General features: G+C 33.8%; 1 protein-coding gene across 1 annotated transcript; it reads left to right on the top strand.

Moving 5' to 3' along the window:
* Nucleotides 1-1669: 1669 nt before the first annotated feature.
* On the top strand, nt 1670-23944 carry Rbcn-3A (Rabconnectin-3A). Its single transcript, XM_066736478.1, has 42 exons — nt 1670-1934; nt 2430-2627; nt 2735-2888; nt 3065-3148; nt 3552-3764; nt 3837-3972; nt 4873-5070; nt 5145-5326; nt 5399-5517; nt 5597-5690; nt 5771-5927; nt 6022-6383; nt 6460-6755; nt 6886-7095; nt 7170-7460; nt 7723-7869; nt 7950-8208; nt 8520-8776; nt 8876-9092; nt 9173-9535; nt 9623-11878; nt 11962-12276; nt 12352-12450; nt 12540-12728; nt 12810-13043; nt 13120-13257; nt 13332-13564; nt 13638-13819; nt 13895-14264; nt 14338-14643; nt 14732-14984; nt 15066-15270; nt 15340-15607; nt 15687-15860; nt 15952-16050; nt 17172-17258; nt 20899-20959; nt 21028-21236; nt 21328-21472; nt 21535-21752; nt 21847-21930; nt 22023-23944. Exons 1-42 carry the CDS (start codon nt 1848-1850, stop codon nt 22137-22139), a joined length of 10266 nt encoding a protein of 3421 aa, XP_066592575.1. The 5' UTR covers nt 1670-1847; the 3' UTR covers nt 22140-23944.
* Nucleotides 23945-23951: the final 7 nt, after the last annotated feature.

Genomic DNA, 23951 nt, shown 5'->3' with positions numbered 1-23951 from the left:
CTTCTTGCGGAGAATGCACGATGTTTTATACAAGCACTCCGAAAAACTTTGAGAACATTAATTTGGAGCTACTAGTTGCAGCCAGCTGCCAGCTAGCCACCCAACTCCTCCCCGCTTCAGTCCTCCTGTCCCGTATACATCCCATAATTATCCCCTGGATTAAAACCAGCCTTAATTCTTTACTGCTCTGAATGCGAAATGTCGTATTGTAGAAATACACGATAGATCGCAATCGATAGACGGATGAATGTGCGCAAGAAGATCAAAAAATTGCGCAGATTATGAATCATCGATTGAATTATCGAACAAAATAAATATATATTGCAATGATTTCAAAAGGGTGCACCATTTTAAGAGCTACAGAGGATCATTTTGAAAAATGTTAATAATAAAGAGAAATATTTAAGTTGAAAGTTGTTTAACTTTGAGGAGGACGTTAGTTGGTTCCGGTGGCTTGAGCTTTAAAGTTCGTTTAAAGAGAGCGTTAAAATCACACTTTGACTTTTTCAAATGGAACACCTTATATATTTTTATATATTCTTGTAGCTAAACTGAAGAGCTTTCCCCATTTCCCCAACAGTATATTAATTTATAGTTAAGGCCACAGTGTCCTTTACGAGATATTTTGATTTGAATGTATACATGGGTGAGTAATATGTGTGTTTTGTAGCGACCACGCACAATAGTTTACGTATATATAATATATATAGACAAACCTATACCAATATGTAATTTCAGATGGAACTGTCTCGTTAACGACAGGATAAAATGCTTGTTTATCATATTAAGTTGCCAAGTTTTCGAGAAAAGTTATGTAGAAGAATGAAGGAAACAAATAGAGAGTTTCGTTTAATAAATTCACTGCGACCTTGATGTAACCTTCAAATTTTCTTTCAGGATTGAAATAAGTAACGCCATTTAATGTATCACTTCTGATTAAATAAATTTTATTTAAAAAATTTTCTCATAACTACCCTCTTTTAAATAATATTCTTATTAACAGTGTGATATAAATGATATAATTTTAAATAAGACACTGTATAAGACCATAATAAGAAAAAATGTATCAATAGCTCGTCCCATCGGCATTACGAGCACCATATCCATATTCTACTGGTCTAGTTAAGTCTAGTATCCATAACCAGCGATTAAGGCTTGTAGTTGTAGCCGCTAAAATTTCACTAACGAGAAACATCTCGAAAGCAAACGACATCTATGAATGAAATAATGGACAAACGTTTTCGATCACCAGCGCCGTCTAATAGCGAGAATAGCCGCGCGAAATTCCCTACGGTCAGTTATGAAAGATTGTGGGAATTCAGGACCCCCACTTTGACTCCCTTGCTCTTTCCAGTGCAGTAAATGAGAATTTTGGTGTGGGCTTTAAATTCCCACAGTTAGCCATCACTGTGTCTACGGCCTCGTGAACAATTTGTGGTAATTCGAACATTTCCCGTTTCATCTCCGACCCCGTATTCTGCAACTTCAACAAAAGTTTTCGATGGCGGTACGGGCTAAAAACGATATATATAGATATGCATTTATCATTACACATACCGATATTTATAGTTAACTTCAGCTTAACGCTGGTAATATTATTCAAAAATTCAAATTAGCGAACTCGCAACCTTGTCGACGACACATAAGCATGAAATGTGGCAACGATGGAATAAGACACTCCATTTCAAGATGGCCACTGCTCTTCTGCTGGATTACGGTGTCACGTCACTTTCCAGTGGACGTTCAAAATTTTAACATTAGATTATCCGTTGAGAACATCAGTCGAACAACCTACGCTTTATTTTCAAATTAAAAACGTTAAAATGATCTAATCTGTGTAAAGAAAGATGAATTGTCATCAGATATTAAGCGGAGCCTGCAATGCAGGAGATCGCTGTTATGCTGTGGGCTCCGTCGAAGGGATATCTTTTACGGTAAGCACAAAGGCATTCTTAGTATTTACCGGTTTTTTACAGGTTATATATAAAAATCTCCATTATAAGCCTGCCACCGCCTTACTCCATGAACGTTACATTCTTCAATGTCATATGTAAAGAGAATATGGATTGCTTTAAGTATATACGAGTCAGCTGATTAAGTGACACTTTGTTACGTTTTCACGTATATAATCTTCTTTATTGTATCAATATGTATGTTGAACTGTATATACATAGTACCAGCCTATGCTTTTAATCAAGAGGAGGAGCCTACTCCATTGGACTAATTTTGCCATGTCTTCTATACATTTTCATTCTTCACACTGTTATCCTAATATTTATTTTATCTTTAGAGACATGAATCTTTACATTTTGAATGAAAAATATCTTATTTCTCAACAAGCGTTAAAATATTTTGAAATGTTTGTGTATAGTTGATACAATTTATGGAACTATAATCATTTTATCTTCTGTAAATCTTATCAATTGTAGGCATATGCAGCTGGCTGCAACATTGTCATTCTCGCTAGCAATTTTGAGAGAGTTCAAATCATTCCTGGAGCTGTGCACAATTATATTAGGATTAGTTGTTTGGACTGCAGTACGGATACTGGAAAGATTGCTGCTGCTTATGAAAATCAAGTCTGCATTTTTGAGCCTACTCCACTGATCCATAGTTCTTGTTCTCATGTTTGTATTACATTATTATTAACAATTATATATACATATGCTTTTTGTTGAGTGAATTTTAAAATCTAATATGTTGCTAAATTAAAAGTTGAAAAATATCTTTTCAGCAATTGGAATATAGATGGGTTCAAACAGGCAGTCTACAAACCGAGTCAAATATAAGCTCCTTATCATGGAACCTAGAAGGCACTAGACTTTTAACGGGTGGTGAACTTTTGCAACTATGGCATCAAAATATCTTGCCTTTTCAAGAAGAACATAGTGAGTGTTATTAATTTTTTCATAAAATTTTTCATTTTACATACTAAGCTAGCCATAAAGTAATGAGTCTTCACATTACTGTGCACTTTTTCTTTAAATGGAAATATATAATAGTATTTGGTAAACCATTAATACTTTAGAAAAAACTCTAGCTCATTTATTAAAATTATGTGTAGCTGCAAAAGGAAAGAACTTACAAACTCAAGAAACCTCAACATCCGGAGGTGATCAAAATATTTCAGGAAATATCTCCCATGATCGTGAGTTCATTCGTCTTTAGAATGAACATTTATAATTTTATTTTATTGCACGTAAAAATATGGCTCTTATTTATTTTTGCACAGCTTTAAAATTTAATAGATTACCAAATTAGAATAGAATTGGTATGGTAAATTTGAATTCTTAGTTTTATTCAAAGAGCATGTAGCTTAGAACAATGCTTAAGTGCATGAAAAGAAAAATGGTCAGTTGCTAGATATACATGAAAGCTTAGGAGTGTTTTTATAAAACACCAATGTGATATATAACTTCTTATAAATATTAAAAATATTAGTTTTTTTGTTCAATCAATTACTTAAAGGAAGAATGCTAAGCTTTTATATTAATTGGCAAGCTACTATTTGGTGTTAATTTCTTACAAACTGATTGATTTCTTTATTATAGCAAACACTGTAACATTTTCAATTGGTGGAGAAGCAGAGAGCCCTGGAAATAATGAAATCCCACAAGGTAACGAGCCTGGTGCTTGGAATTGTGTTTGGAAGTGTCGTACAGCAACTCCAGTACATCTTATGAGCTTTAGCCCAGATGGAACATTATTTGCAACTACAGGTTTAAATGACAGGCTTGTGAAAATCTGGTTTGAGACCAAACAATGTGAGAATATTTTTCAATAATTCAATATCATATTTAAATACAAACATTTTTGATTTTATTTATTGCTTACAGTTTTCCCAACAAGGAGTATAGATCACAGCACCTTTAATCAATTAATGCCTGGTGATAATTACAGCTTTGTTTATGTTGCACATCCTCGTGCTGTAACCCATTTATCGTGGCGTAAAACCAGCAAGTATATGCCAAAGTGAGTATGTAGTTATCTTTTATAAGTAATACAGTACTTCCCGGTTAAGAGTACTCCTTTTGGGACCGTCAACGGAGAGTTAATCGGGGAATGAATCGTTTTTTTGCCGCCCAATTGATTCTGTTTACCATTAGCATAAGAAAAGACGGTACGAAAAAAAATGTAATCTGATACACTTTTTATATCTTTTCTAAAATGCAAGTTAAAATTTTTACATTTTTGATTTGATAAATTTAATATTATTAGTATCAACGTGGTAATATTTTTACGATGAAAATAAATCCAAGTACGGCATAAATCGATTGATTTTTAATCTTTTTATTATAATTAAAAATGTGTTTTGAAATTCTTTACTTGCTTCTTCCAGCAGTAACTAGTTTTTCATGTTATTCAAGCTTATAATTATTTTTATAAAAATTGTAAATAATGATAAGCTTAAATAAAATGAAAAATTAGTTACTGCTAGAAAAAGAAAGTAAAGAATTACAAAAAATTTAATTATAATAAGATTTTAAAAATCAACCGATTTATGCTTTGTTTGGAATTATTTTAATCGTACAATTATTACCGCTTTAATACTAATAATATTAAATGTATTAAATTAAATATGCGCAGAAACTTTAACTTAGATTTGAGAAAAAATATAAATAGCGTATCAGTGTACATTTTTTTTTCGTACACGTTTTTATTATGCTGCTTGCTATTGTTTACTGTTTAGTGCTCGGATACAGCCAGCAAAAAAAAAGTGGTGGGGATAGCTTAGTGACTTCTAACCAGAGAAAAGTGCGGACTCCCAACCGGGAACTACTGCAATGATAAAATATTAATGAATACCCCCTTTTAGTATTAAAGATTTTTAAAACATAATTGTTATCTATATTATGCGTGACTTAAAAACAGGGGGTCTGTGTCCAATATGTTGGTGACTTCGTGTCGTGATAACATTTGTCGTGTTTGGGCTGAGACCATACCACCTGAAATAGAAGGATTGGCAAATATGAGTCAATTTGAAGGATCGGATAGGCACGGACATCACGGTAAACATCGTCACCATAGTATGCATAAACATCGATTTATGCAACGTCTGAAACATATGAAGTATATATGAATTATTAAAATTAAAACAACTAATTAGTTAAAGAAAAATGTAAACTTATAGAATAATTTTACAGAACATGTTTTCATATTCGTCGACATGCAAAGCAACAACAGCATCAAGCAGGCCATACAGCACCTACCTTACCAACTTTGCCATCTACATATTCCGTACACGATTTTCACAATAATTATCAAAGTACAGCCCACTATCCTGGAATGCATTTTCACCTGGCTGCCAGCATTAATGCTGAAACTGGTTAGTCTCGTTTTGTTACATTTATTCTGCTAAATGTCTTTTCCTTTTGTCATTATAAGTATTTTTGTTCAGACATACCGTTAGTACCCAGCTTAGTGACTGATGATCCAGAAAGAGAACCAAATTTTATCTTACATTGGTTAAACAATAAGGAAATGCATTTTACAATGCAGGCAGAAAACATACTCCAGGTATTTAGCAGGTTTTATGAAATGATATTGCTTCAAGGATTAGTATTAAAGTATTGACTACTGATTGTTCTATTACTAGGAACTTACCCGGAAAGTTGTAGAAAAGGAAGAAAGTTTACAACATCAAGAAGCAGATAATATTGATCATGATTCAGAAGACGAACATACACCAAGTAAATTGCACAAATATATTTTAATTAACATTAACAAATTTTCCCACTGTTTTACTATGGGCACAAAATATTGCATATAGAGAAAGGAACGCGACAATATCAGGCTAGTCAAAAACCAGGAACTACTGGGCGTTCAACAAGTGTGGAAGATCATAGTAGCGATGAACATCATACAACGCATACTACCTCTTCTCATCCTAGCCTACCTCAAAGTGCCCACTCTCACCAAAGTCTTAGGTGAACAAATAATGAATGCATGAAACATTCTCATTCCAACTTTGTTTCTCTTTATTTATCATATTTCTTTATTTTCTTATTCTTCTTTCTTTAGCAATACGACCTCCATTAATTCTATAGCAACTGATGCAACATCATCCGTGAATCATGGACCGGACTCATTAGATACAAAGATAGAAACACTTTTGCGTGATTGGCATCACAATCCTGACCTTCTTTTCTCTATACATCCAATCGATGGCAGCTTCTTAATTTGGCACATCGAATGGCTAGACGAATACCATCCTGGATCATTTCGTCAAGCACAAATTTCATTCTCTACAAGAATACCAAATGCCTTTCCCCTTGGCGACGCCTCTACGATGAGTCACAATGTCTCCATGTATTCTCACAATACCGGAGGACCTTTGCTGAATATTCGTGAAGTAGCTAAATCCGCAACAAAATCTGCAGAGCGTAAGCTTTATTTATTTGTCACTTCGTGGATTATTTGATTGTTAAGTCATTAGACTATATAAAATTCTTAATACAGCCACAGAAGTTACAACACCTTTACCGAGCCTCATCGAGCAAGACGAGGAACAGTCGACGTTAACATCAAAAGCAGGCCAAGAATTATTAAAAAGCGTACAAAACTTAGCCGATCAGACTCAGAATAACGGAGTTGCGCAAGATGGAAATACCAATGAAAATGGAAAAACTATACAAGAAACTGTCAATGATATATTGTCTCATCCAAGCCCCATTGTTTCAATGGTTTCCAAGCATTCTAATGGTACATTAAATTTGTGGCAACTGACGTTTGCTGACAAAACTAAATTCTCGCAGGTATTTTCAAGACGTTATATTTGCATTGTTCATGGTTATATTACTGAAAATCTTAGGAATAATTTACTTGAAATTGCTCTATAGAAACATCCACAATCTACTGTTCCTAGTAACGATTCTTCTTTTTCAGGTATTAAGCATAGGACACGCATGCAGAGCTTCTGGACATCGTTTCCGTGTTAACGATATAACATGTCACCCCGTTCTTCCTCTACTAGTTACCACTTCGCATCATAATATGCCCGAATTTTGCGATTCGCAATCGCAAGCTTCCGAATCTCCAGAAAATCATTTGAGTGCGAAGGGTTCGCTTAAATCGAACGATTTACTGTCCAGCACCGTAAGAATAATTTGATTCCTTTGTATAATATCTATAGTTTCAGTTATTGCTATACATCGTAAATTAAATTTTAGGGATTCTGTAGCGAATTAATTTTGTGGAGAGTGGATGCCGTTGGTCCTTTATCAAAGAGTGGAGGCGTATCTGAATTAGCACGTATCAATTCCCCAGAAATATCTGCATTTAGCAATGTTGCATGGATACCTACACTATTGCCGAGTACAACACTTGGTAATTTATCAAATTCACCCAGCGCCTGTTTTGTAGCGAGCGACGGGCAATGTCTTAGGGTTTATCAAGCTGTTATCGATGCTAGAACCCTATTAGCCGAGGTATCCATTAGTGAAAGAAGAAGCCGCATGATGGTAAAAATATTCGTATATTTTATAACAAACAATAATATATATATATATATATATATATATATATATACATATAATGTGTTGACTACTTGTCTTTCGGCAAATATATTTTATATATTTATGTAAAATAGATTTTGATGAGTAGAAAACTAAAAATAACTAATATATTTAATATTGTATTTATACTGCATATATGACACACCGACTTTATAAACTGAACCCTTTTAAGCATAGAAAAACTTAAGTATCATATTCTTTGATGCAGGACTCAATGGCTAGTCTTTCAACCGACATTTCCTCTGACGATGGTATTAGACATCCCATTCACGATAGAATAACAATAGTATCACAGCAATCGACTGCTCGACCAGGATGTATAATACAACTAGATGCAATTGCCGATGCAACTCACGTAAGTATCGTAAAATAATGTAAAAGACTTTCTACCCCGATATATCTAACGTTAACGAAATATTTCTTTAATAATTGAAGGACTGGCAAAATACACAGTTTTTACACGTGTTTCAAGAACAATTGATTACCGGTGAACGAAGTGATGAAAAACAACCAGGTATAGATACAGCACCTAATGATTTGGGTTTGATGGAGTCTACTTTGGATGCTATGGTCGATCTTCAACAATCAACAGTTTTCGAGGAGCCATTCTATATTGTAGTATTAGAAAGAACACCCAAAGGTACAACAGTTCACATGTGGCGACTAGTAATAGCTTCTCAACCAGAAACTAATGGTCAGTAATAATATTTTCTCATACCTTTAGGTTGAAAACACGAGTCAACGGGTGTTGTAGTGAGCATAACATGAATATAATGTGAAGCACACGAAAGCGTAATTATAAACGGATTGATTGCAGTAGAATAAAAAGTATCTGTTGTCACTCAACAGCGGATCGCTATAAGTCAGCTTGCTCTTACTTTTTCGTTCCCTTGAATTCAGTTCATGTTGCGTCCACTATGTCGATTACGTTGTTTCGTGTGACTTTGTCAATACGAGGACGAATTTACTTAACGTGTCATTAATGTAAAATTAACGTGGATTTAGGATTATCTGGGTCAATGATGTACGTACCGGATTCTCAATTGGTGCAAGACGAAGACGAGGAAGCTACACCTGGAAGGTACAGTCATTCGGATGGTCGAAGATCCCGAAGAGCAAGTCAAACTGGTAATAGAAGTCGACGACAAAGTCAAGCAGAATGTGAAGCAGCGTTCCTCCAACGTCGGCATCATAATAGTCATGTTCTAATTACAACAACCAAAGTTTGCACTCAGGAATTGCCGTTATCAGATGGGGTTGAGGTATGTTGATTAATTCTTATGAGATTTTTCTTAGATCGTCTTTTCAAACTCTTTCGATTATAGTGAATAATGATTTAAATCATTTTCATGATTAAACAGGTTGTACACGCGGCCCCAGCAGCAGGACATCTTAGTAGCTCCTCAATTTACCCAGCCTGTTTCGCACCATATATAATAGTCACTGCCTGTAGCGATAGCACGATTCGTTTCTGGAAATGTAACGTTACCAAAACTGATATTGAGGGAAAGCTAAATTATGAATGGTGTGAGTGGGAAATGATACGTAAAGATCAGGAGTCAACTATCGATATAACTGGTACGAAATACTTATTTTTCGATTTAATTGCCAAATCAAATAAAATACACAGTATTAAAGCTTACAATAATAATCTTTAGGTCAACCTTTGAACATCAGTGCTGCGTACAGTGGCAGGATAGCGTGTGCCTATAAATATGGGAAGTCATTTACGCGCCCTACGAAAAGTGATCCAGACTCTCGCTACGTAAATCTTTGTGTAGCTATATACGAGTGCGAAAGTACGGGCGGTAGTGAGTGGATATTAGAAGACACGATACATTTAAAAAACATTCATTTACCTAGAATTCAGGTTGACCAGCACTTGGATTTGAGCTACTTATACGATAGTAGATTTTTACAGAAAAAACAAAGACTTACCCAAGTATTGCAGACTCTTAGTCACGAAGACGTTAGATCTCCAAGAAATGGAGAAAACGGAGATGGTACAAAATCAAATGCCGGTAAGCAAATGAGATGATTCATGTCCCTTAAAATATTCATTCTTATTGAAGAGATTTGAAGTTGTTAAATGATGAATTTGATTTTAGGCTTACTCGCAGTACCATCATTCAGTACATTACAGTCACTACGCAAGTCCATTATAGAAAATGGTAATACATGCCCTTTGACTCAAAAACATTTGGTGCAACTCGATTGGGTTTCCAAGGAGGACGGCTCACATATACTGACTGTCGGAGTTGGATCGAAGATTATGCTTTTCACTCCTGTGTGTTCAGACTTGGCACAGGCAAACATGAAAGCTATGAAAGAATCGCAAAGTAACAATAGGCCAATTCTACGTAAAACGTCATCCCTTGCTCAGCCACAATTTGTGGATGAGATTCGTTGGATGAAATTACGTAAAATTGAATTAACCACTGCTGATGGTTTGCCTCCGTTACCTATGCAAATATCCTGGGTTAGAGACGGTATACTGGTGGTTGGTATGGATTCGGAGATGCACGTTTATTCTCAATGGAAACCCAGCCCAAAAATCGATTGCTTCCACTCCAATTTACAGCACCAGGAGTCCGATGAGTTTCAAGCGAGCAGAAATTTACGAGACGAGGATTTAAGGACTCTGGCGCAGGAAACGTCACAGCGACGACTCGCCAATGTGTCTTCCATGCCACACTTATCAAGAGTTAGCAGCATAAATTTAACAATGCTTGATGCTAAAAAGAAACGTGGTATGCAAAATGACACTGCCAGCTTCGATTATATGCCTGATTATGGGTTATTCGAGGCTTCGCGAATTGCTTGTCCAGTCTTGCCTCAATATCACCCTAAACAACTTATGGAATTACTGAACTCTGGCAAGATCAGATGGGTAAAAGCTATTCTAGCTCATTTGGTGAGATGCATTGGTAGTCCATGCGCGTTAAGAGCAGATGATGAAAATTTGATGAAGCAACGAGGAGGGTGGTCAAGATCAAGAACAATGTCGGTCAGCTATGTGGGTACGACTTCTCCGCTTGAACCACGGGGATCAACGACTCAAATACCTGAAGAATTGACTTTGGATTATGCTGAGATTACATCCATCTCTCCTCTGCCATTATGGACGCTGCTCATAGCTGATAAAGAAACAAATGCAGCACAGCCAACCGAAGATAAACAGGATTATAATGACTTGTTTGATAGCAATGTGGATGAGGGGGAATCGTTAGATGATATGTTGGAAGAAGACTATGAAGTTTCGCGGCAAAAAGATAGAAGATCCTCGGTGCCAGAAAGGCAAGGAATTTCACATTTCGGTCCCAGGCAGGGTAGAATGCTGTCTCGTCTTTTAACGCACACTCATCTTCCTGGCTTGTCGAGCCTTGACCAAATGCATCTTCTTGCATTGGCTGATACTGTATCTACTTGTAATGTCGATTTTGCTGAGCGTTTTGCTATAGATGCTGCCAAAAATGCTATAGCCAAAGAGAATCTCACTGGTATACCTGAAGGAGAAACAGTTTCTACGGATTCACTGGATGACTGCGGATTACGGTTCCTTCTGGCTATGAAACATTACAATTATCTCATCAGATGTTTGCCACTGGCACAAAGAGCTCAATTTCAAAAACAAGGGGTCTCCACAAATAATCTAGTTTGGGCCTTCCATTCAGAGTCCGAAGATGAATTATTACAATTGATACCATCTTATGCCAAAGGTCAACCAAAATGGTCTGTGCTAAAGGAATTAGGCGTTGGTTGGTGGATTAGAAGTAACATCGTCCTCAGAAGATGCGTAGAAAAGATAGCCAAAGCAGCTTTCCAGCAAAGGCAGGATCCATTGGACGCAGCAATTTATTACTTAGCCATGAAAAAGAAAAATCTTGTTTGGGGTCTTTTTAGAAATCAGAGAGACGAAAGAATGACAGCATTCTTCTCTAACAATTTTGCTGAAGATCGTTGGAGAAAAGCAGCTTTAAAGAATGCCTTTGCTCTGCTTGGGAAGCAAAGATTTGAGCACGCAGCAGCATTTTTCTTATTAGCCGGGGCATTGAGGGATGCCATTGAAGTTTGTTTAAATAAACTAAATGACCTACAACTCGCAATGGTGCTGGCGAGGCTTTACGAGGACGATATAGCGTCACCAAATTTGAAGAGACTGCTATACGAGGAAATATTAGGATGTGAGAAGGAAGGACAAAATCAAGATATGCACAAGATTCATCCCGATCCTTTTCTGCGTAGCATGGCGCTTTGGATTTTGAAAGATCATTCGGGTTCTCTGAATACACTGCTATTAACCAACGTCGGTACGATGCATCCCCAGTACAATGATGAATCTGAAAAGCCAGAAGGCACAACAGGTAAGAAATGGTATCTCTTAAATCAGTCTTAAATTATTTTTGTTTTATATTTTGACTAATATACTATTGTCACATTGTTTCAGCGAATCCAAACGTTTTTAACTTTTACGTATATTTACGTACGCATCCATTGCTCATTAGACAATATATTGCTTCAACAGCGCAAGATAAAAAGAAGGGTCATTCCGTAGTAATTTCTGGCTTTAGTTATGGTACTGAAAATAAAAGCCTGCCGGATAAACAGTTAATGTTGGAAGATAGTATTACGCCATTGGAGCGACAATTATATTTTACTACTGCGCACGCACATTTCAAAGCTGGTTGTCCTGCCCTAGCATTGGAGGTCTTATCCAAATTGCCTAACAAAGTAATGGATACTAATAGCGAAGATAGTCCAAGTAAGCAACTTTCCTTCTTAGTGCTGCCGTTGTGTTTATTTTATATTATGAATTTATTATAATATTCAATTACAGGTGTTCTTAATAGCCCCAGCAAGACTAAAGTACAAGACTCTCAAATTAATACTGGAATAATAGATTGGGACATTAGTGTTACAAAACCTGCTATCGAAGGTAGTCATAATAATTTAAATAAGATCCTTGCTCATAAAGGTTATGTCAATCTGTTATTTATATAAACTATTATTCTGCATTCTATATAGATTCATTGCAATCGATGGATTGGAGCACACCTGCTAGTGAGTGGGGTAAAAAGAAAGATGATGAACTAGTATTAAACTGGGACGATGATCCAGTAAATAATGAAGATGCCGATCTTGATAGTCCACCTCTGACAATGAAAATGGATAGAAAAGAAAGTGGTGGGAGCATTGAAAATGTCGGGGATGAAGGTACTTTTGTCTTTTATTCGTTTAGTTAATTTGCAAGCTGGTATATTAACCTAATCATTTATTCTTATTTTCTTATTTTAGGAGAAGCCAAGAAGCTAATAGGACAACTAGATATCATGGCACAACAGCTAAAATTTGTAGCTTGCTTGAAAATTCTTATGGAAGAATTGTCAACATTAGCAACTGGATTTGAGGTTGACGGCGGACAGCTCAGATATCAATTATATATATGGCTTGAGCGTGAAGTTGATGCTTTGAGGCAGCTTTGCAGTTATAGCACAAGCGCTGATGGAGACGCTAACAACGTCTCAGAATGTAAGTCTTATAATATTTTATTATTTTCTCCACTAACTTTCTATCATATCACATATTACTTTATTTTACTTTTTAGACGATGGAGGAATGATGGATGATATACCTACTTATAGGCCTGGGGAACAACCGACTTTACATGAAATTCTTGTAGCAGAAAAATTAGATTTCGAAGCAAAAGTTCAAAGAGCAGCAAAACGAAAAAAGTGGCTAAAAGGTAACTAAACAGTCTATTAATACTACATAAAAAATACTTTTTAACTATTAACCCATATTCAATTTATTTCATAGCTAACGAAACGTTATTAAGAACCTTATTGTCATATTGCTCATTACACGGAGCATCCGGTGGTGGTCTAGCTTCTGTAAGAATGGAATTAGTGCTTTTATTGCAAGAATTACAACAGGAAAAGACTCAGCAACAATTGCTCAGTCCCCTTCCATTCCCTACAACGCTACCTCTATTAAGCGCCAGTGTGGCTTGCAATAAAACTGTGGTTGCTGACCCAGTGAGGCATTTGCAAGTAGGATAATTGTTTACAAATCAATTAATAGCCATATTGATTTTTTCATACATCCTCTATCCATTATTTTCAGTCTCTGGCGCATGATATGTTACAAACACTAGTTGAATTACGAAATCCACCTATGCCCAATCGAAACACTCATTATTGTGAAGTATTCACAATGAGAGATCTTGCGGTCGCATTAAGTGCATGTATCTATCAATCACTTTGTGACTCTGATACATTTGTGACAAAACACCATCAAACGGATAGGTCAGTATACCAATTTATCTCGTAAGGTTAATTTGAGGAACGCTAATAATTAATCACTTCTGTTGTTCATAACAGCAATCTACCAGCATTTGCAGAAGTTGAAACCTTTACGGGAGGTCATTTAATAGCATCAAATAGATACCATCGACGATACTCAACAGACGACGGTGTTTATATAACCACTTCACCTGCAAAATGGCCAGGTGTTACGAGTTTACGTGCACTGCTAGCAAGAGAAAAAGATGAAGATACACCAAAACTAAATATACTTCTTTGTGAAGCATTCGTCGCTACCTATATGAGTCTGTTTGTTTATGCTTTAGCTAGCTGCGACAGCCACATACTTTACAGATTAGTTGGACAGCATTTTGATAATAGCACTTGGTCTTGCTTATTTGGTGGCGGCGTAAAAAAATTGATTCGAGTAGCAAGTACAAATAATCAGGTCAGTGCTTCACGATTTTTCTCTTTTAATTGCTTTTATGCTAATAATATGCCCTTATGGTAAAACGTTTCAGGCTGCTGTAACTGTAACTAATAATGCTGCTGCTACCACACCAACTGCTACTACCACTGGTACTACTGCTACTGGAACTATGGCAGTAGCAGTTGAACGAGTCGACAGTATTTCCAATGAAATCCAAAATGCAGCAGGCGGTGTATGGAACACAATGACATCCCTAACGAAACAACGAGTAAAGCTTAATATGAAATTATTAGGTCAATTTACGGGGCAACAACCCAATATGAAAGAGGATAAGCCTACTTATAGGGAACAATTTGTTTCTCCTCAAATGAGCATGATATCTTATTTTCTTATGAAGGTTTGTGAAAGACTTGAAATATAATGTTTATTGTATTTTACAAGTAACTTTTTTTTTTCAAAATTTAATCTCTTTATTCTGTCTATAGCCCCGTATAGATAGTGAATACGCCGACGAGATTGATTACGACTCATCTGATTCAGCTGTTTCCGACTTGGATCCGTCGGATGATGAGGAAGATGTGTTTGATACAAATGCTAAACCAAAGATCAAGCCGAAGGATAATACTGAACATTCAAATCCAAATGGATATAGTTGGTACATAATGAGATTAGCTATAGTTAAAATATTGCAACAGCAGTTGCAAGATTTTCTAACAGTCGCAGGTATAGAAATGCAAGGTAAATATATTTTAAGGGTGATTGATTAGCTATATTATACATTTTTGTACATTTGTACTTGATGACACGTAAACACTTCAGAGCTACCAGTAAGTAGTCCGCTGATACATGGAACTCTTGGCATTGTGGCTCAATGGCAAGAAGCGTTACGAGAGGAATGGGAAGCAATGGGGCCACCACCGGCAAATTACATACCTGGTTGTGCTCCAGATCCTACGCCAACACCAGGAAAACCAGCCATACACAAATATCGATCCTTGTTAGAAAAAGGAAACACGCCATTCAAGTGAGTAATATAGTTGTTCATAATTATTAACTGTCAACTGACTTATCTTATGCGTTTATGTGCATACAGTACTCGATTGGCATCAGCAGCACCTGCCAATAGATTATGGTGTTTCCTAGTGAGGCAAGAGTCAGTTCAAGATATTTTTATTAGAGCCGTGTTCGGTAAACGAAGGTCGCTCACTTCGGTGCTTGAAAGCAATCAAACGGCGGTTGACAGTTTGAATCGAGCTTCAGGAGAAGATAAGGGTAGTGATAGCGGTACAACGAGTCTACCTGAACCGGTCAGAATTATTCACAAAGAACAAGATAGTATTAGTGCCTTCTGTCTCAATCAAGTAAGTTGATCTTTTTAACATAACGAAATTAAATTACAATGACCACGAGCATATAACTAAAATGTTTTTGTATTCTTAGGTCAATGCAGGTTTAATGGCTTTGGCTACACCCAGGGAAGTACAGGAGATGAATATTTCACTATTGCTGGAACTCCCTTCATGGTTGGAAGACGAATGTGAATTTGATATCATTAATTTGAGTAAACAGCCTGACCCAGAACCTGTTCAACCTACTAGCTTTTTAGTGATTCAGGTAATGTATTTTGCACTGTTCGTGCTAAATTTTTAACGCAAAAAAGAGTTGTCTTTTAAACTATTTGAATTCATTTTTTTAAATAATGCAGACAGCAGCTGATAGGCCATTACTGGCCCAAAGTCCACAGCCTAACAGTCCACAGCCACAATCAGGAATAGCTAGCCAAAGTGGACGAGGTGCAAGCGTGGTAAGTGCTCATACTTGACTATTTTTCACTTTATAAATATTGTAGAATAAGATTCTTCTCAAATACAAATACATTCCTTGAAACGAAGGGAGGGAGGGAGGGAAAGGGATATAACTTTAAAGGTACGAGAAATCTGTGAAATTAAATAAAATTTCGATCTTGTACATAATGCCTATACTTTTTATTAGTGTAACAAGTGCCATGGTATGTAGTTATCTTCTGTTTCTCTTGCAAAAATACATTTTTATATTTATATTGACTTTTCGTCAATTACACAGAGAATTTGTTAATAAGTTTTTATACTTTTTTGTAATACTACTATTTTTTCTTTCTACAATATTTTCTTCTTTTATTGGTGGACACATCAAATAACCAGATATCATGAAAACAGCGCGTCTCTCAAACAATATATATCTTGGGAAATAACAAGGGAACACCGTAATAGGAATTAAATATATGTATAGGTTATAAAAGTCTGTTAATTAAAAAAAGGAATAAAAACAATAATTTTATATAATTTGCAATGCACTATTCTATTAAACAAATTTAATTTATTTCGCTTAAAATCTGCACTGATGCAATGAGTTTGTTTATAATGAACAAATCAGCACTGGGATTTTTGTATAATTACTTAAAACAATGTGTCCCAAGTTAAAAATTAAATTAACAGAATAATGAAAGAATTTAATATAAAACTATGAAACAAAAACAATAACGAGATGCCACAAGGACAATCGAAATTGCATGAAATCTCAGAATCGACTTATCATTTGCAAAATAGAGAGGGGGTTTTTGATTCATCGAATGGTATATGCTAATATCAAGGCTTGCTTGTATTTCAATATCAAGACTTTGCCATCGAATGACTAACAATAATGTTGGTGCACAAAGTAGTTTGATGTCATAGTTTCGGTAAAAGAATGAACTAAGTATATTATTGCTTGTTGATTGCATAAAGAAATATGTGAATATTAAAATAAAAAAAGAGTGAAGCAAGCCTTGACTGGTAGCAGAGAAGTGGTGACAGAGACAATGTTGCTTGTTCAATGCTTACCTTACAACTAAATTGGTCCGCGTGTCACTAACTTCGCCGGTGGTGGCTCGCTCGTTCGCTCGCTCAGATGAAGGGGATGCCTGCTTTTCCTGGCTCCCACGACCTGCGCTTCTGTCAGTTTGTCGCTGATAGGAGTAAACACTTGTTAAAACCGGTGAGAGACTAACATCTAACAGTCCCTAGCCTGTCCTAGTGCCAGTTTTTAATCCATATTTGTTGTAATTTTCCTATATTCTTCTATCTCTTCTACTTCTTCTCTTTACCCCTCTTTTTCTTTTTTCCTCTTTTTAAACTGTTTGCACTTGCATCTAGCTTGTAACGTCAGACACTTCACTGCAACTTGCCCTATTCTTCCTAACAACAAATTATTTACTACCACTATACTACGTTATACCAATTTTAGCACAATACAAATTCTTTAACCATTTAAGACGCTACAAACTAGATAACAAATTATGTTATAAAAATGCGTGTGTGTTTGTGTATGTGTGAAGGGTGTACATATAAGGTGTGAATTATATTCTTATATTTTTTTAAATACACCCTCTTTTGGTACACATTCACACAGGTCCATATACCTCTGTAAATTTGCACAAAAATTACACAAATACAAACGCTATACACACTATCCCCAAGAAACGAGAGACGAGAAGCATGTTTTTCAATTGTATTTAAGTAGATTATTTTATTCTTAAGAGTGTCATATTTTTTAAAGCAAAATTGATGCAAATCTTGAGTGTATACAGAGTATACCACTTAAAATTACCCAAAACATAAATGTAAAAAAACTTGTTGCTGTAACTATGAGAAATTTCAATTATTATTTACATAATATACCCCTCTGAATGCAAATAGGGAGGAGCTCGAAAAAGTTAATATGTAAAAAGTGATATATTTTATAGTTAGATAGATAAATGTTTTTTACATCCATGATTTGGGTTCATTTTTAAGTAATACGCTCTTTATATAATTAGCTTTTTTTCAGCCCCCGCCATATCTGTAATGGCATTATAATGCTTTTATATATATATATATATATATATATATATATATATATTATAAACGAAAGCTTAGCTAAAGTAAAATCATGGCTTATTGAAGAATAAATTCAAGAGAAATAAAGATACTATAGCTTATAGTGCAATTAACGTCCGCATGTTTCAATCGTCTTGATAGTTTTAATAAAGACACGCATTTGCAGTAAAGAAGAAAATTTTGTAGCCCAGCTTAGTGGCATGATAAATAATTCGTTGTTTTATCGGGATTTGAAAAAAGCAAAATGTAATAAAGCCGCTTGAAACTAAGTAATGTATTCATGACGTTTAATCATTTTATTTGATCGCAAAAACGTAACTTCTGAATGCTTGTGCTATGAATTTAGATTGAGCTAAAGGGAAAGTTAGCTGCTCTCTTTGTAAATAACGAATACATAAAATTATGCATAAATATAAATAGCGCGCATTTACACTGATGGATTCGAGTGAAAATAATTTTTCAAGAAGTAAAAATTTAATGAATATATTGTATTACAAATGATACATATCACGTCAAAACACGGAGTCCGCGGATCCAATCATTTTTTATTTCCTTAAGTTGTTTTTACTTATTCAGAACTTATTAAAAAATTCTTCAGCATAAATTTTTAGAGATTTTCATTAATCCTTAGGAAAAAGTTATACATTTTTAAAATTACCGAAATTTTATTTAGCGTTTTCAAGTTTTTAAATGCTTATAACTTTAAAAAATAAAGATATTCCAACAATCGGAATGCCATTTTTCGTCTTCAAATGAACCTATTTATAAAAAAAATGAAACAAATTTACTTTGTTATTCTTTTTTTTATCGAATTTAAGGTAAAAATTATACGTTTAGAATTCAACATCAATTTTTATCTTTTTAAAAAAAATTTTAAAAATACTATTATGGAAAACAAAATTTTGTAAGTCTACCACTATCCTGAAAAAATATTTTGTTCTCTTGCTTTTTTTTAATTAAAGTAAAAAAAGGTCCTTTTAGAGAACCATTATTTTCTAATTTAAATAAAAATGATTTTATATTTCAATAAAGAAAGTATTTTTATATGAATGCAGAATGAAGATAAAGTATCGTATGGAATTTTGTTTTCTTAAAAATTACAGTAAATATTAAATGGACGAAAAATGTCAGACTTTATTTCACACAATAACTTTTTAATATAATAGTAAACTTTTATTTTTCAAATTTTAGCCTCAAATAAATTTAGTTATCATAAATATTTAGGCTCTTAACACTAGATTTACGGACGTTGATTAGACCTATTTTTACTAAAGTGAAATAATTTGAATAATACACGAAAATTGAAGTTTTATAAATAGAAATTAGTTCTATTTTCAATTAAATGAAAGATTAATTATTAAAAAATTTATTGAAAACATTTTTTACATATAAATTATGATTTTGAAATACCTTTGAATAAGTCAAATTGGCTCAGTCCATAAATCTACTGTTAATCAAGTAAATCCGATAGAAATTCAATGAGATATGTTTATTGCCAATTGAAGAAATAAGATTTAAAAAAAATCGAATTTAAAATTTTTCAGCACACTCCGTCTTAGATTACACACCTACTTATCGCGCACTGTTCGTAACTATATTTTAGAAATGTATTTAATACTATACATTTGGAAATGTTCTTCATATATATATATATATATATATATATATATATATATATATATATAAGAATATGTTTAAACAACCAGTAAATATTTTCAATCCGCTGAACCAGAATTCCCCCTTAAAGGAAAAGAAACCCACAAAACATCGTTCCATAGTCACGGTAATTTAAAAAGTTTGCTTTCATCAAAGCACTTTTAAAAATTAGAAAAGAGATGAAAATTGATGTTCAATTTTCGAGAATAAACATTTTTGTTTAGATTGGATAATAAAATAATGAAATGAGAAAATCATTTTTACTTCCTTTTTTTTATAAGAGAAATGACTCCAGTAAAAAAAATGGTATTATGGTTTTTAGAAAATCTTAATTTTCTAAAAATTTATAAGCATTTAAAAATTTGAAAATGTTAGAATTTGTACAATTTCAAAATGCATAATTATTCTCTAAGGGTTATTGCAAACCTCTAAAACTTTAAACATAAACGTCCTTCGACAAGTTATAAACAGTAAAAAATGTTCGAGAAAATGGTAAATGGTTGGATCCGCAAACTCGATTGTTTGGCGTAAAATGCTTCATGTGTAGTGATAAAGCACACACTTCATTTTTAACAATATGTAGCAATTTATTTTTGCATTCCCCTCAAACTTAATTATTTAAAAAGATTAACTGAAGTGTATAGTTTAACTTTAACCTAAAAGCTAATAATTGTTCAAAAAGCATGTTATCTGAAATTAATACGTTGACTGATATTCAGAATCTTATAAATTAAAATTAATAACATAGATTTTTGTTGTTTATTATTCAACCATAATTTATTTATACTATATAAAAAGATATTTTTGTATATCAAATCTTGCAGAATTTATCAGTGAACGCATTAATTTTGAATTGGATTGCATTTAAAAATCGACTTGCAATGTATTATGAAATAATTATAAGTTTTTTTAATTAATCTAATATTGATATAGAGCATCTTCAATGATGATTCAATGGATATTAGAGAGTTATAATAGCAAGTTGTTTTATATAATTTTAATACCGTTATATTATTATAGATATAGATTTACAAACAAATTCAAGTATAATAAATTATAATCAGATAAACTAATGTTTTGTTCATATGTTACTATCACGTCAGATCCTGAAACACAAAATCGATGGTATAAGAAGAATTTCATCGCATCCGCTACTACCATTGTGTAAGTATTTTTAAATAATTGTAAATTAAAAATACACTCTTTATTAATGTAACACGAATGAATTTCAGACTTAACTGGATCACAGGATGGATCTGTATCCTTGTGGGAATGGGGCCATCAAACAGCGGTAGCAACACCGAGACCACCTGGCACATTTGCTAAAGTGACACGAGTTCGCTTTTCACAACACGGAAATAAATTTGGAGTAGCAGATTCTGATGGACATTTGAGTTTGTTTCAAGTGGCATGTAGAGAAGGAACAGCACGACCTTTCTTCGTGAGTTACAAAGATATAATACTTTAACTAATATAAACTGCTCACATTACACATATATATTAATGGCGTCACTATTAATTTTTTTACACAGAATTACCAATGTCATAGTAAAGTGACATCAGATTTTGTCTTTTTGGGAGCTTGCAGTCTCGTAGCAACAGCTGGTCATGGTTCAGAAGGACGCAATGTCGCACTTTGGGACACTTTGTTACCACAAAATAAATCTCTAGTTCAAGGTAAAATAAGCTAATGATAAACCATTTTTTGGGCCTTAATCTAATATTCTTCTAAATTCCAGGTTTTACTTGCCACGATCAGGGAGCCAGCTCGTTAATATTGGCCCCACAACACCAGCTTCTAATTAGCGGTGGTAAAAAGGGATACATCAACATTTTCGATGTTCGTCAAAGACAGCAACGCCACAGATTCCAAGCACATGAATCAGCTATCAAATGTTTAGCACTTGATCCTCACGAAGAATTTTTCGTTAGTGGAGCTGGCGATGGAGATATTAAAGTAAGAAACTTTTTGGTGTATCTTTAAATTATTTAATCAATCGTTTGTTTTCCCATTGTTAACTGTTTCCTCTCTTTTTTTACCATTGTTTTAGGTATGGGGCTTAACCGTCCATTCTCTTTTATACACTTTCCCAAGTGAACATCCAAGATCAAGTTTTTTCAAAAACATTGGACAGGTAAGCTGGTGAAAACTGTCAATAATAACTTTTTATAATTCTTCAAAGATTCATACATCTCTTTCTAATATATATAATATTTAAATATTTAGGGTGTCACACAATTGCACGTAGACTCCGCAGGCCGATTATTTTCTTGTGGTGCTGATGGATCAATGAAAGTTCGTCAACTGCCAGAACGCGATTGTGTTGTACATACGCTTTATTAAGAAAAAGACCGATCGACTTTTTCATTCGTGCTGAAAGTAATTCAGAATAACCGATCGCTTAAAAAATAATAACCGATTCGATTTTCCATGTCAGATTATATTCCTGAGGTGTGTGAAACTTATTTTTTGCCTAAATAACGGCTGCGTTTTGTATATATACGAGTCAAATAATTACTGTTCGCATTTACAGCAAACGATTTTAGGATTGAAAAATAAAAAAAATAAGTATTAATGATAAAATATTAGGGATTTATTAGATATTTCTATATCAACGCGTTGATTGATTTTTAACAAAACGTGATCCTTGTCATTTTTAATCCAGCATTTCAAATTTATATAAATGGAGTGAGTTTTTCAGTTTTAATGAAAATTTAATTTTTAATTTAATACTCCTTATTAGAACGACGGGAGGAATGTTTATAAGCTCGAGAAAACTTTTTTTTAATATATAATAATAACATATGTCCTTTTTAATTTAGAATTTCGTTTTTTGCTGTGCAATTAAGGCGAATATCCAATCCCTTTCCCGTGGTTTATAAAAACAAATTTTTCCTTTAGAATGGAAATTATGTAGTTGGACTATTTATCATTAAAAAAAGATATACAATGAAATTAATTAAAAGCACTGAAAATATATAAATGTTTCGACAAATATATCTACTTTAAAAGATTTTAATGTAAAATAAACATTGCATAATGACCTAATTACAAGTTCATACGAGGAATTGTTATTCAAATGTTGTTGAATATGTATAATAAACACACGTTATTACGAAGATGTAAGGCGTGGCATGTGTTTACATGCGCTTTGGCATACTGTTACAGCCAACGCTTTTAAGTAATTCCTTTTGAAATGTGAAATTTGAAAGAAATGTACGGAAGATTGTGTATAATGTGAATTAATCGTCGAAGAGTCAAGTATTGTCTTTAAAAGGGTACAAGCTATTACTTAAAAGTGCACAGGTCATGCCAAAGACTAAGGTGTCTCATCAGAATTTGATCAGCATTGCTTAGTCGTATTAAGAATTCATTATTCCTTATTGCGTTACTGCAAAATATTTAACATTACAATATTATATTATATATAAAATATTAAGAATATCTATTTATTAGTCAGAGATTCCCTTATAATAGTATCAGCTTCATAAATGATTTTAGTCAAAGTAAATGCATTCTTTTGTGATCAAGCTCGATGAAACAAACTTTAAAAAGAGGCAATATATCGGCAATGCGAAATATGTTTATATTTCTAAATAATATACAAATATATCACATAATGTTTAGTGCAGTATATATGTATGCGTGTGTATATAATTATGATTGATTTATGATAAGGAATGTTAGCGCGTATGCGTGCGCTTACACGCGCCTAATTTGATGATATAATATGTGCGTATACTTGAGTGTGTGTGGAAATGCGCATACTTACAGTGATGTAAAAGTGAACACAATCATATATAATATATCACTAATTAAGTTATCCTAGCAAAATTGTAACTCTTCATATATGATTCTGACAGTATTGTAAACATTATTGTTCCCTTGTATGATACGTTTCGATAAAAGATATTAATGCTGCTTTGATTTGCTTTAACATATACACATATATTATAGAGACACTCGAGTAGATACTTGATTAGCGAGCAGGCATCGCTTCCGCTATAAACTTTAATAAATGTACCAGAAATTAATCTTATATTATACAATCAGCTTATCGTTATAAATTTGCCATATGTATATTCTGCGTATATATTAAATATACACAGAAAAAAGAAGAGAAAACAAATTAAACATGTGTAATATGATTTGCTC

This window comes from Prorops nasuta, unplaced genomic scaffold (genome assembly GCF_024137725.1).
Source record: "Prorops nasuta isolate Cenicafe-Biocafe unplaced genomic scaffold, Cenicafe_Pnas_1.2 PNAS00015, whole genome shotgun sequence".
Classification (NCBI taxonomy): domain Eukaryota; kingdom Metazoa; phylum Arthropoda; class Insecta; order Hymenoptera; family Bethylidae; genus Prorops; species Prorops nasuta.
Note: the sequence above shows the minus strand (reverse complement) of the source record. Positions and strands in the feature narration are given on the sequence as shown.

Excerpts from the sequence above, each read along its gene's own strand:
- Rbcn-3A (XM_066736478.1), top strand. The coding sequence starts at position 1,848 with ATGAATTGTCATCAGATATTAAGCGGAGCCTGCAATGCAGGAGATCGC. Across the intron at positions 12,451-12,539 it reads TACAAAACCTGCTATCGAAG|ATTCATTGCAATCGATGGAT; the intron begins GTAGTCATAATA and ends CATTCTATATAG. Across the intron at positions 17,259-20,898 it reads GTAAACACTTGTTAAAACCG|ATCCTGAAACACAAAATCGA; the intron begins GTGAGAGACTAA and ends CTATCACGTCAG.